Consider the following 14,927-nt stretch of genomic DNA (forward strand, 5'->3'; position numbering starts at 1 on the left):
ATTTCCGTTAGAATGAGCCCTCTTGCAACACTCTAGGACAACTGGGTCGATACGATCACCCCTGGGAAAAAAAAAACAAAACAAAACAAAAAAAACAAAAACACAAATAAACACGCATCCGTGATCTGCCTTGTGGCAAAAAATGCAAAATTCCACATTTTTATAGATAGGAGCTCGAAACTTCTACAGTAGAGTTCTCTGATACGCTGAATCTGATGGTGTGATTTTCGTTAAGATTCCATGACTTTTAGGAGGTGTTTCCCCCTATTTTCTCAAATAACGCAAATTTTCTCAGGCTCGTAACTTTTGATGGGTAAGACTAAACTTGATGAAACTTATATATTTAAAACCAGCATTAAAATTCGATTCTTTTGATGTAGCTATTGGTATCAAAATTCCATTTTTTAGAGTTTTGGTTACTATTGAGCCGGGTCGCTCCTTACTACAGTTCGTTACCACGAACTGTTTGATTATTTTAGCAAGACTTTGGACTTACTTTATATTTAGGCTGAAAGAGCGAAGCTATCTATGAACAAATTCCACACGATAAGCTTCGCTATGTTCCATGTTCTGGTAGTAGTAGTAGTAGTAGTAGTATACATCATAATAAACAACATTGAGAGATAAAACTCCACAAAGAAAAACCTCAAACAAGACTGCGGCCAGTAGACAGTTTTTCCTTGTGGAGTTTTATCTCTCTTTGTTGTTTATTGTCATGTTTGGCCAGTTCGGCTTAAGAACTTTCCTTAGTATACATCATGTCAGTATTTTCATGTTCTTTATTTGACCGAACGAAAATTTTTGGCACTATTCGTAAATTCATGACACAAGTCGGTAAAATTGCTAAATTTACCAACCTAAATTAAGATATATTTAGATATCATGTCTGTATTTTCATGATATTTAACCGAATGTGGCACCAACCGTAAAATCAAAGCAAGAGTCGGTAAAACCAATGCATTTACCGACCGAGATAGATATTTCATGTCAGTCATGTCAGTATTTTCATGCTCTTTACTTAACCAAATGAAAAATTGTGGCACCATCCATAAAATCACGACAGGAGTTGGCAATACTGCTGCATTTACAACCAAGCTACATATGTATTTATACATATGTACATATATACATATGTACATCATAGGTATTTCCTGCTTTGCTACTTTGTCTAGGCTGGTCCACAATGCTGTCAAACTCTTCGATCTGGACATTCATCTTGTCATAGCAACATTCTTTGGCTTCACTACTGATTCAGGTGTATTTATACATATGTACATATATACATATGTACATCATAGGTATTTCCTGCTTTGCTGCTTTGTCTAGGCTGGTCCACAATGCTGTCAAACTCTTCGATCTGGACATTCATCTTGTAATAGCAAAAACCATAAAACCGAATATTTAACCGAATGTGGCACCAACCGTAAAATCAAAGCACGAGTCGGTAAAACCAATGCATTTACCGACCGAGATAGATATTTCATGTCAGTCATATCAGTATTTTCATGCTCTTTACTTAACCAAATGAAAAATTGTGGCACCATCTATAAAATCACGACAGGAGTTGGTAATACTGCTGCATTTACAACCAAGCTAAAGATTTATGTGGATGACATGTCAGTATATTCCTGGTTTTGTTTAACGGAAAAAAACGTTTTAGCGTCGTTGAAAAATAGTGGCGCGAAGCGCCACTATTTTTTACCGAGTGGCTGAAAACATTGGGGGTGTCCCGCTTCCCCCATACGTGACCGCTCTGTCCCTTTTTATTAGCAAATCGATCTGTAGAAATGGATTGCCTCTTTTTACAGCCTTTTACCAGTAATGCCTTATAACTTATCAATTTTTATCTCTGTTTTTCGGTAACAAAAATCCAGGAATTTTATTGTTTTTACGGTTTTAGTAAAAAAGGAAAATTTTTTCACTATTTTAAAAAGTAGAGTTGAGAGAAAGAGTCAAACTTTAGCGTAAAGAACGGGGCGTTGAGGAGTAAATAGCCTCTTTCGTATACGGAATAATTTCTGTTCGTTTTAATTTTTAATGTTGCTCCTTATTTTCAGCTAAAAAAAACTTGTTTTATTTATGTCAGGTGGAGTTGACTTGTCATCGTAGACTTTTAGTAGTGTGGCCATAAATTTGTGTTTTCTTTTACCATGTTTTTATTCTAGACGGTTTATCCTTGTGATGAAATGCTTCTTCACTGTATTTGGAAAGGAGTAATAAAGGAGTGCAAGGACTTGTTTCAGTTGAGACCCACTGACGAGGGACTTTGCTGTGTTTTCAACTCGGCAGTTTACAAGAACTTGTACAAAAACAACCGAAGGTAGACAGGAGCTTAACTACTTGTAAAAAAACCAATTTTTTGAATCTAGAGGGAGGGTCATTTCTGTTTCACGAAAGTCATTTTCAATTGATAACTTCGAAGACCACACTGCCTTTCCATGACGAAAGTAAAACAGTTCAAAATAGGGATGATACCTTTTTATTGACAGTGAATAGATATAAAATTATTTAACTGCTGATGACGAACACTGTATATGTGTTCGAAATATCCAGTTAAATAATTTTATACCTATGCACTGTCAATAAAAAGGTATCATCCCTATTTTGAACTGTTTTACTTTCATTTTCAGTTATTTTTAGACAGAAATAAAAAATGGCAAATAATTCAAAACAATGCGACAAATGAAGTCTTGAAAACTTTACTCACAATTCTTCTAAGAAAAATAAGCGGAATAGAGTTTTTAGTAGAAACAAAACTTAATAAGAATGTAAACATTAATTTTTGTGTAAATAGGGATAAGGGTTAAACAATATGGTGTAAATTATCCGGTGTCTATATATAGTTTTTTCATATTTAGTATATAGCCAGTTTTGTTTTGTATTGTGTCTTATCGTTTGATCTTATATGGGTCTTTATTTGCTTCTTTGTCTGTTTCTATACTATTACATGGATTGCCACTATACTCACCGATTTTCTCCATCCCGATAAATGCGGCCACAAGCGGCACTTTTCGCTGCCACATGTGTCTCAAACGGCACTATGTTTACTAGTCTCCAAAAAATACATGATAATTAACGTAAGGCTTCATACGAGCCTAATATTCTTTCCTTATGCCCCCAACCAAGCACTACACTCCCGGCTAAAGGCTTAGAATCGGGAGCTTGGTACGTGGCTGCCTTGGACCACTGTCTTCATCTGATTTTTGTTTTTTTTTAAGCTTCATACGAGTCTTTTTCATTTCTCTGACTACATTTGTTCTACATAAGAAACCCCAGGAGCAAAGCAAAGAAACCGCCATCTGTGAAACCGTAAAAAAATATGATTTCCTTTTTTTGCAAGATGGGAACAATAGATCTTAAGTTTCACGTTTGGAACTATGAAAAGCCCTGTGGTTCTCTTTTTTTCCACGTGATTTATCCTGATCCAGCAACCCACCTCTGGGTTCCAACTTATAGTTGGCTAATAGCCCTAATTAATTGCAGGTCACGAAATGTGGAGAGAAGTGAATCACATGGTCTAAATTTGGGCCTGACAGTAATCCTTGATAGCAACTTAGATGACTACGCACTTACAACTTCAAGATACAATGGCTTTAAGGTAAACTGCAATGTTAATTACCTGTAACATGTTTTTTCCTTGGATAAAGTATTCTAAATAATTGTATAAAGATAGACATTTTATTAATCTAAAATTGCATAAGCAATATAATTCAAAATAAAAGAATTTTGATTTTATTTTTCAGTTTAATATCATGCAAATAACCCATTTAGAATTTATTGATTTTTTTTAAGACTGGACATCGATCCGGAAGAGAACCGGATGGCTAGAACTGAAATTAGCATAGCGTCAGCTTGGGCTTCAGTAAAACATTTAGCAAACTTTATTTCTGCGGATGTCAAAAAACATTGCGCTGATGAAGGAAGACAAACGATAAATAACTGTAAATATGACTGTTATGATGACCATAATCATTTGTGCAAATTTATTGAGCACCGAAAATAAAACTTGCATGAGGTGGGAACCATTTAAAACAAAGCAAATAGTTGTGTTTTGTTTACTGCGTGGTGTTATGCCAATGACCCGTATAATAAAACTTGTATTGGGTATGAAGCTGGGGAAGAACCGGACAGTCAGAGCCGGAAATAGTCTAAAAACAGCTTAGGGCTTACTGAAACATTTGAAAAGCTTTCAACTCTTGGAACACAGATATTATGCTGATCAATGAATAGTAAAAGATCAATAAATGAAAATAAGGCTCTCCAGATTGTTGAAACTATTAGTGAAAATTTAAAGCAAAACAAAAGTTTATATTTAACATTATGCAAAAAGTCCATTTGAAGCAAAATTTCGAACAGTTCGTGGTAACGAACTGTAGTAAAGAGCGAGCCGGCTCAATAGTAACTGAATCCCTAAAAAAACGGATTTTGGTACCAATAGTTACATCAAGAGAATCGCATTTTAATGCTGATTTTAAATACATAAGTTTCATCAATTTTCGTCTTACCCATCAAAAGTTACGAGCCTGAGAAAATTTACCTTATTTTAGAAAATAGGGAAAAATATCCTCTAAAAGTCATAGAATCTTAACTACAATCACACCATCAGATTCAGCGTATCAGAGAACCCTACTACAGAAGTTTCAAGCTCCTATCTACAAAAATGTGGAATTTTGTATTTTTCGCCAGAAGACAGATCACAGAAACGTGTTTATTTTTTTTCCAAGGGTGATCGTATCGACCCAAGGTCCTAGAATGTCGCGAGAGGGCTCATTCTAACGGAAATTAAAAGTTCTAGTGCCCTTTTTAGGTGACCGAAAAATTAGAGGGCACCTTGGTCCCCTCCCACGCTCATTTTTTTGCCAAAGTCACCGTATCAAAATTTTGAAATAGCCATTTTGTTCAGCATAGACAAAAAACCTAATGACTATATCTGTCGTTCCTTACTTGCAGTTAAAAAAAAAACTGGTTTTTGTATTTAATTTATTTAGAAATAGATATAGAGCCAAAAGACAACCGATTAGTCATAACAGAGCCGTTCCTAGGATTGTTGGTGCCCAGAAAAATTCATTGCAGTGCCCCCTCGCGTCTCAAACATAAGAAAAAAGCCGAATAAAAGGTAATATTTAACTGAAGTGCGCAACCCCCGGCTCTGTCCTCCACGGCACTCAGGAAAGCTGCCCCAGCTGCCCCTCTTTAAACGGCTCTGTACCAGAGCCAGAAATAGCATAAGAAACAGCATTTCTTAAAACATGCATATTGCGCTGAGGAGAGAAGAGCAATCAATCAATTAGATGAAAATAATGTTATTCAGATTGCTATTACCATTACTGAAAGTTTGTTGAGCTCTGAAAAAGTCATCTATGAGTTGAAACAAATTTAAAGCAAAACAAAAATTTGCACTTTATGTAAGCAACTGAGATTCTTGGACATCGTTGCTTTAAGCTTACTGATATGCGCCTTAAGCGATAGAGTTGAGTCAATGAAAATACCTAAATATCTAAATAGATCCTGTCTTTTTATGAAGGAAGTTCTAATATTAAAAGCTTTAAATGACACACGCTTCTCTGACCTCCAATTTCTTTCAAAAACCGCAAAGTCTGACTTCTTTAGTTTAGGTAGAAATCGATTAACATGAAACCAAGAACTTAAATTTAAAGCAACGGTCTCGTGGGACAATCATAGGTCTTCCTCGCTGCCCGCCTTCAAACTAATTGCTGTGTCATCTGCAAAGGATACTGGTAACTCATCGTCCAAAGGCATTCAATTTGGAAGATCATTTATATGTATCGAAAAAAGTATCAGCCCCAAAACGGATCCCAGCAGTACCCCTATATTTTCTAACGGAAAAATATGAGATGATGTTTCGCCAACTTAGACCTTAAAAACTTCTTTGGATGTATACGATGTAATTAAATAAAGATCTATTCCACAAATTCTCATATTTTCCAACGTTGTTTTAACGGTTTGTTTTAACGATGTATACGTTAAAAAACAACTATTCCATTAACATTTTGACTGGCAAAATCAGGCGTTTTGAGCTGGACTTATTGTGAGTCAGAAAATCATATCACAAGGTAAACAAACATTAGATTAGGTTATATAGAATGTATTTACTAAGGCGGGAAGGATGGGGTGCATAGACAGGTGGCCGTAGTAGGGCTCATGATGAATAAATAAGCTGCCAAGTCTTGAGTAGGTTGGGAGACTTAGAGTGTCTGTTGAGTAGGTTGGGAGTCAAGTCTTGAGTAGGTTGGGAGTAATAGAACACTTGTTGCTCTGGCTAAAAACTGATCTTATTAGTCATAGTAATATATGTCCCTGTAGAATCGACTGATTGAGACAGTAGTGAATCGGATGAATTTTACTTACAGATGTAGGAGAGAATCTCAAGTAGAAGTATGGGATTTTCATTAGACAGATTTAATGATCAGGTCAAATAGTGATGGATGGTATTCCAGCCAAGGTCAATTTGGTATAGGAATAGTAAATAGTTATGGTTATAGACTGCTACAAATTTGCAGGAATAACAATTTAATGCAGTTTTATAACCAATGCAGTATTTGGTCATAAAATGGACCTATAGTTAATATGGTCGTCACGTGATGGTAAGATGACTAACCTTATTGGTTGTGTTAATGTAAACTGAGGGCTGGCAAAATTAATACAGGACACTAGGGCATGTAGGAATGCTGTCATTGGTGTTAAAACCAAAGATCCCTGTGTAGTAGTGTCTAGGATTAATTTAAAGCTAAAATTTAGGAAGAACAAATTCAGGAAGTTGTAATGTTGGTAGATTCCGGTATGAGAGTTTGAGAGGAACTTTTCGGCAACAGTTGAATACTATACAGAAGAGCCTCAAATTTGACATTGTAGAAGATAGATTGAATGATTTTAGGAAAGTAAAGTGGCAGATGGTGTCTTAGGGAGGACAAATGGAAACAGAGCTAGGAATATTAGCAAAATTGGTTAAGTTTAAGTTTAGCAAAGAAGAGGGGAGGCTTTTGCAAGAAATATCTGAGTGATAGGTGATTTGAAATAAGAGATCTGTAAGGAAAGCAGAAAAAGCATCAAAATGTGAATAAAGCATGTTTGAAGTGGAGGACATAAATGAAATTGCCAAAGATCTAGAAGATACAGCCAGACGGCATAGTCGTAAACTATTGTACTGGCATGTTAAAAATTGAGAGGGAACAGTCAACCTGGATTTGTCCTAATCAAAGATAGGAACGGGGCCACAATTAGTGATTTAAAAAGGGATAGGCACAACATTCATAGAACGTGCTAAACCATGATAAAGCTACAGGAAAAGATATAGAGGAAAATAAAAAAGTTTGTGACACCTTGGATTTAAAAGATTTATTCTGCGAGGAAATTTCAGTGAACTAAAACAAATTAAAAATAATAAGACACCAGATGCTGATAGCATAGTAAATGAGTTTTTTTTATAGGGTGGTTATGAAGCTAGAGATAAGCTTCTAATGATACTGAGTATGATTTTTGAAAAGGTGAAATACCTAGCAATGTTTGGAAAAACTTAACTAAACCCCTCTACAAGAAAAATGTGAGTAAATGTGGTAATTATAGAGGTATTAGATAAATTTTTGTAGAAAGGAAATTACTTGTTATGATGATACTTGTTAGGCTCAGAGATACTTTAAATTAAGTTTTAAATGAAAAACAGTTCATCTTTTGGAAGGGAAAAAGATGCGTCGAACAAATGTTCATTCTTAGATTATAATTGAGAAGTCACTGAGTCATCCAACCCCTTTAGTCTTCAGTTTCACAGATTAAGAGCAAATGTTTGGTTGAACCGATAGTCTAAATGCACATGTTAGTGCAATGTCTAGTAAATATCTAGTAGTTTTAGTAAAGGTCCTATCCTTTTATGGTATATCAGATAAAGACATTAAAGTGATGATTGGTATGTACGAGAAAAACATTGCTGCGGTAAAGGAAAAAGTAACTAGTAACTGGTTTTTATTGAATCAGGTGTTAAGCAAGGTTGCGTTTTATCCCTATTTATATTGACAACAGATGACTTTGTCCTAAGAAACGCAGTAAAAATTATGAGAGAGCACGGAATCAAATCGGGATTTTAAATTGTCCTAGACTTAAATTATGTAGAATATTTGATGGTTTTAATGAAAATGTTAGCAATGTGAATGTTTGGAGATTTTTGAGAGACGATTTTGAGGACGCAAAAAAAAAGGTTTGAGAATTAACATTCAAAATATTACGTCGTTAAGACTGGGATAAGTGAAGGGGAAGAGACAATGTAGGGTAAGGAGGAGATCGCTAAACTGAGAAGCTTCACTTACCTAGGTGTAATATCAGTAAAGATGGTGGGTGCCGTGAAGATGTTGAAAATGAATAGCATAGACCGAGGGTGTTGTTTTACAGTTGAAAAAATCTGGAAGAAAAGGAAGATAAGTCTGCGAACCAAAATTAGACAGTTGTCAGACATGGTTTTGAAACATGGGCACTGCAAAAGACGGAGGAGAATTTGTTAGATATTTCCCAGAGAAATTGTCTTATGGCTGTTTCGGGTATCCTTTTGGCTGACCTTATTTTAAACAGTAGGCTGTACGAAAAATTTGGTTCTGTCTCGCCATTCGAGGCTTACAGTCAGAGAAGGATAAAATGGCTAGAATGCATTCTTTTGGGATTGGGCTTGTTTTTATTCGTTCCTTTTTTTGTTTTATTTTGAATTAGATTATTCTCTATAATTAATTGTGTGTATAATTATAATTATATACTATAAACTATAATATAAACTATAACTATAATTAAAGTATAAACTATAATTATGCCCAATCCCAAAAGAACTATCAGATTAGCTGCAGAGAAGGCAAATATCGCAATAAGAAATTATTCCAGTTTTTAATAAAAACAGGTAGTGAAATGAATGAACCTTTTTATCTTGTAAAATGTTTGCTTTTATCACACAGTCTTGGCTGAACTTTTTGTTAAGAAGTAATCATGCCAAGGCTTTTGATAAAAAAAGAATGGATTTTAAACCGAGAACCTTTATTTTTTATTGTTTATTATTTTCTTTGCTGAAGACGGCCCTTAGATATAGGGCTGAAATATTCAAATAGGTTTTGTTAGTTCACTGTCTTGGGAAAAAAGTCCTCATTCTTCTCTCTTCTGTTGTTTTATTATGGAAAGGCAGTGTGTTCTTCGTCATTATTTATGACCATTATTAAATAAAAAAACAAGTTTTTTAAATGAAAGTAAGGAGCAACATTAAAACTTAACACGAACAAAAATTACTCCGTATATGAAAGGGGCTTTTCCTTCTCAACGCCCCGCTCTTTACGCTAAAGTTTGACTCTTTCTCTTAGCTCTATTTTTAAAACAGTAAGAAAATTTAGCGTAAAGAGTGGGGCGTTGAGGAGGAAAAGCCCCGTTACCACGAACTGTTTGATATTATTTACTTGAAATTTTGCATCCCTAGAATTTCCCCTCTGTCCTTCCTCCAAAATCACCTCCTGTCCTCGAAAAAATGATGTTGGTAATCTGTTTCAAATTAAAATATTTTCGATTATGGGCATCTTGATTATAACAATTGTTTGACCGTTTAGATTCTGGTTGGTCATTCTGAAGAATTTCCAGATCCTGGAAAGCGCGGTTTTCTTGCTGGTCCTGGAATGGAGCTTTACACTGCTATTACGCCAGCAATTACTTCCACAGAACCAAGAGTAGAGTCAGCTGATCTGCCCCTTGAGAAGCTGATGTGCCGCTTCAATTCGTTTAAACTTAAATGGTTGCCCACATACACAAGTGCATCCTGTCTTCTCGAATGTGAAACAGAGGCCATGATGAAAATTTGTGGTTGTCGGCCTTTTTATTATCCAGGTAAGAAGGATTTTGTTTGTGAATTACTTTGGTTAATAAACAACGTTTCTAAGGATATACACAATAATAGAAATGTTTGGTTGTTAGAACTGTAACTTTCCAGGAAAAAAATGCTTGAACCCTCAGTAACCGAACTGCTTATTGCTGCAGTTCTAAGACCGTAGACGTAGCCTGTTTCAAACAGTTCGCGGTAACGAACTGTAGAAAGGAGCGACCCGGCTCAAAAGTGACCGAAACTCTAAAAATGGATTTTTATACCAATAGTTACACCAAAAGAATCACATTTTTCCGCTGATTCTAGATATATAAGTTTCATCAAGTTACGAGCCTGAAAAAATTTCCACCAAAAGTTACGAGCCTGAGAGAATTTGCCTTATTTTAGAAAATAGGGGGAAACACCCCCTAAAAGTCAAATTATCTTAACGAAAATTAAACCATCAGATTCAGCGTATCAGAAAACTACTGAAGAGGTTTTAAGCTCCTATCTACAAAAATGTGGAATTTTATTCTGTTCGTTTTAACTTTTAATGTCGCTCCTATTTCCCATGAAAAAAATTTGTTTTTTTATTTAATTTACATTTAGTAATGGTTATTGGGACGTGTACAGACGATTTCGGGGGGACTTTTCACGTTAAAGGGGGGTCGGGGGGAGGGGGTTACGTGGGAGGACCTTTCCATGGAGGAATTTATCATGAGGGAGGAGAATTTCCCTAAAGGGGGCGCAGGATTTTCTAGTGTTATTTAAAAAAAAAAAATGAGAAAAAAAATCACCTAGAAGTAAATAGTAGCATTAAAATTTAAAACGAACATAAGATATCACGTATATAAGGGAGTTCATCTCTTCCGCAATACCTTGCTCTTTACGATAAAGTATTTTTAGTAATTTCGACTATTTATTCTACGGCCTTTGCGGTTCAGGGGTCATTCTTAAAGATTTGGGATAAAATTCAAGCTTTAGTGTAAAGAACTAGGTATTGACGAGGGGGCAAACTGCCTCATATACGTAATAAAAATGCACAAATATAGATGTTCGTTATGTAAGTTAATTCGTAAGGTACGCATGTTTATTACTACCAGAAAGGCTCGTAAAAAAATAAAAATATCCAGTTGCATTTTTAAGTAACCGAAAACTGGAGGGCAACTAGGCCTCCTCCCTCACTCTTTTTTTTATTAATATCGTTTAGTAAAAACTATGAGAAAGCCATTTAGCCAAAAATAATAATATGCAAATTTCGTTTTAATTATTCATGGGCGGTGAGCCAAAATAAAATAATGCATTAATTCAAAAACGTTCAGAAATTAAATAATAAAAAAACAAGTTTTTTTAACTGCAAGTAAGCAGCGACGTTAAAAATTAAAACGAACAGAAATTATTCCGTATATGAAAGGAGTTATCCCTCTGCAACAACTCACTCTTTACGCTAAAGTTTTCTTTATTGTTTGAAAAAGTAGAATTATGACAAAGAGTCAAACGTTAGCGTAAAGAGCGAGGTGTTGCAGAGGGATAACCCCTTTCATATACGGAATAATTTCTGTTCGTTTTAAGTTTTAATATCACTCCTTACTTGCAGTTAAAAAAACTTGTTGTTTTTTATTTAATTCACGTTGGGTCGAATCTTAGATGATGATTATAATGTAAAGTTTGGGCTTTTTATTTCCCATGATAATAAGATTTGGGACAATCTTTTTAAAAACCATTGACTACAGTTACTCTGCAGACAACTTCTCCTTGGAAAATAAACATCAGGTATAAAAGTATCACCACATATACTGTCTTCCCAATTTTATTCAAGAGATTTAACCATAATTCAGTACAACTTTATCAAGTTAATTTGTGCAGCTCCCTGACACGCCTATCACTTTTCATCGTCCTAGCACGTCCAGAAGCACCAAACTCACCAAATAACGGAACCCCTCCCCCCAACTCCCCCAAAGAGAGCGAATCCAGTACGGTTCCATCAATCACGTACTAAGGACATTTGCTTATTCTATCCACCAAGCTTCATCCCAATTCCTCCACTCCAAGTGTTTTCCAAGATTTCCCCCTCCAACTCCCCCCAATGTCAAAAGATCTGGTCGGGATTTGAAATAAGAGCTCTGAGACATGGATTCCTTCTAAAAATCAAATTTCATTAAGATCCGATCACCTATTCGTAAAATAAAAATACCCCAATTTTCACGTTTTCCAAGAATTCCGGTTTTCCCCTCCAACTCCCCCCCCCCCCAATGTCACAGAATCTGGTCTGAATTTAAAATTAGAGCTTTAAAGCGCAAGACCCTTCTAAATATCAAATTTCATTAAGATTTGGTCACCCTTACGTAAGTTACAAATACCTCAATGTTCAAAATTACCCCCCCCCCAACTCCACCAAAGAGAGCAGATCCGGTCCGGTTATGTCAGTCATGTGTCTTAGACAGGTTTTTATTCTTCCCATCCAGTTTCATCCTGATCTCACTGCTTTAAGTATTTTCTAAGATTTACGGTTCCCCTCAACTTCCCCCCCCCAATTACGCTGGATCCAGTTGAGATTTAAAACAAGAGATCTGAGTCACGAGGTCCTTCTAAATATGAAGTTTCATGAAGATCCAATCACTCCTTCGTAAGTTAAAAATACATCATTTTTTTCTAATTTTTCAGAATTAACTCCCCTCCCCCCCCCAATAGAGCGGATCCGTTACAATTATGTAAATCAAGTATCTAAGACTTCTGCTCATTTTTCCCACAAAGTTTCATCCCGATCCCTCCAATCTAAGCGCTTTCCATGATTTTAGATTCCCCCACCCCAAACTCCCCCAATGTCACCAGATCCGGTTGGAACTTAAAAAAAGAACTTTGAGACACGATATCCTTCTAAATATCAAATTTCATTGAGATCCGATCACCGTTCGTGATTTAAAAATACTTCGTTTTTTCTAATTTTTCAGAATTAACCCCCCCCCCAACTACCCCAAAGAGAGCAGATCCATTCCGGTTATGTCAATCATGTATCTAGGACTTGTGCTTATTTTTCCCACCAAGTTTCATCCCGATCCCTCCACTCTAAGTTTTTTCCAAGTTTTAGGTTTTCTCCTCCCAACTCTCCCCCAATGTCATCAGATCTGTTCGGGATTTAAAATAAGAGCTCTGAGACACGATATCCTTCTAAATATCAAATTTCATTGAGATCCGATCAGCCGTTCGTAAGTTAAAAGTACCTCATTTTTTCTGATTTTTCAGAATTAGCCCCCCCCCCCCCAACAACCCCAAACAGAGCGGATCCGTTCCGGTTATGTCAATCATGTATCTAGGACTTGTGCTTATTTTTCCCGCCAAGTTTCATCCCGATCCCTCCACTCTAAGTGTTTTCCAAGTTTTAGGTTTCCCCTCCCAACTCCCCCCATGTCACCAGATCCGGTCGGTATTTAAAATAAGAGCTCTGAGACACGATATCCTTCTAAATATCAAATTTCATTGAGATCCGATGACCCGTTCAAAGTTAAAAACATCTCATTTTTTCTAATTTTTCAGAATTAGCCCCCCCCCCAACTACACCAAAGAGAGCGTATTCGTTCCGGTTATGTCAATCATGTATCTAGGACTTGTGATTATTTTTCCCACCAAGTTTCATCCTGATCCCTCCACTCTAAGTGTTTTCCAAGTTTTAGGTTTTCCCCTCCCAACTCCCCCCCCCCAACGTCACCAGATCTGTTCGGGATTTAAAATGAGAGCTTTGAGACATGATATCCTTCTAAATATCAAATTTCACTGAGATTCGATCACCCGTTCGTAAGTTAAAAATACCTCATTTTTTCTAATTTTTCAGAATTAACCCCCCCCAACTATCCTAAAGAGAGCGGATCCGTTCCGGCTATGCCAATCATGTGTCTAGGACTTGTGCTTATTTTTCCCACCAAGTTTCATCCCGATCCCTCCACTCTAAGTGTTTTCCAAGTTTTAGGTTTCCCCCTCCCAAGTCCCCTCCCAATGTCACCAGATCTGGTCAGGATTTAAAATAACAGCTCTGAGACACGATATCCTTCTAAATATCAAATTTCATTGAGATCCGATAACCCGTTCGTAAATTAAAAATACTTCATTATTTCTAATTTGTCAGAATTAACCCCCCCCCCCCAATTACCAAAATGAAAGCAAATCCATTCCGGTTATGTCAATCATGTATCTAGAACTTGTACTTATTTTTCCCACCAAGTTTCATCCCGATCCCTCCACTCTAAGCGTTTTCCAAGTTTTAGGTTTCCCCTTCCCAACTCCCCCCCCCAATGTCACCAGATCTGTTCGGGATTTAAATAAGAGCTCTGAGACACGATATTCTTCTAAATATCAAATTACATTGAGATCCGATTACCCGTTCGTAAGTTAAAAATACCTCATTTTTTCTAATTTTTCAGAATTACCCCCCCCCCCCCACCAACTACCCCAAAGAGAGCGTATCCATTCCGATTATGTCAATCACGTATCTAGGACTTGTGCTTATTTTTCCCACCAAGTTTCATCCCGATCCCTTCACTCTAAGTGTTTTCCAAGTTTTAGGTTTCCCCCTCCCAACCCCCCCCCCAATGTCACCAGATGTGTTCGAGATTTAAAATAAGAGCTCTGAGGCACGATATTCTTCTAAATATCAAATTTCATTGAGGTCCGATCACCCGTTCGTAAGTTAAAAATACCTCATCTTTTTCTAATTTTTCAGAATTACCCCCCCCCCCCAACTACCCCAAAGAGAGCGGATCCGTTCCGGTTATGTCAATCATGTATCTAGGACTTGTGCTTATTTTTCCCACCAAGTATCATCCCGATCCCTCCACTGCAAGTATTTTTCAAAATTTTAGGTTTCCCGCTCCCAACTCCACCCCAATGTCACCAGATCCGGCCGGGATTTAAAATAACAGCTCTGAGACACGATATCCTTCCAAACATCAAATTTCATTGACATCTGATCAACCGTTCTTAAATTAAAAATACACTAATTTTTCTATTTTTCGGAATTCACGGGCCCCCACTCCCCCCAGATGGTCAAATCGAGAAAACGACTATTTCTAATTTAATCTGGTCCGGTCCTTGATACGCCTGC

The 14,927-nt window shown here is 36.5% G+C and overlaps 1 protein-coding gene across 8 annotated transcripts in view; it reads left to right on the forward strand.

Annotated features, from left to right (window-relative positions):
- LOC136036513 (sodium channel protein Nach-like) overlaps nt 1-14,927 on the forward strand; it is a 128,296-nt gene that overhangs the window by 78,827 nt on the left and 34,542 nt on the right. For all 8 annotated transcript variants that reach the window (XM_065718809.1, XM_065718811.1, XM_065718814.1 and 5 more), the window contains exons 4-6: nt 2,166-2,320; nt 3,484-3,598; nt 9,585-9,858. In XM_065718809.1, coding sequence (XP_065574881.1) covers nt 2,166-2,320; nt 3,484-3,598; nt 9,585-9,858 — 544 coding nt within the window. The remainder of the gene's footprint in view (nt 1-2,165; nt 2,321-3,483; nt 3,599-9,584; nt 9,859-14,927) is intronic.

The sequence above is a fragment of the Artemia franciscana genome, chromosome 15, assembly GCF_032884065.1.
Source record: "Artemia franciscana chromosome 15, ASM3288406v1, whole genome shotgun sequence".
In the NCBI taxonomy this organism is placed as follows: domain Eukaryota; kingdom Metazoa; phylum Arthropoda; class Branchiopoda; order Anostraca; family Artemiidae; genus Artemia; species Artemia franciscana.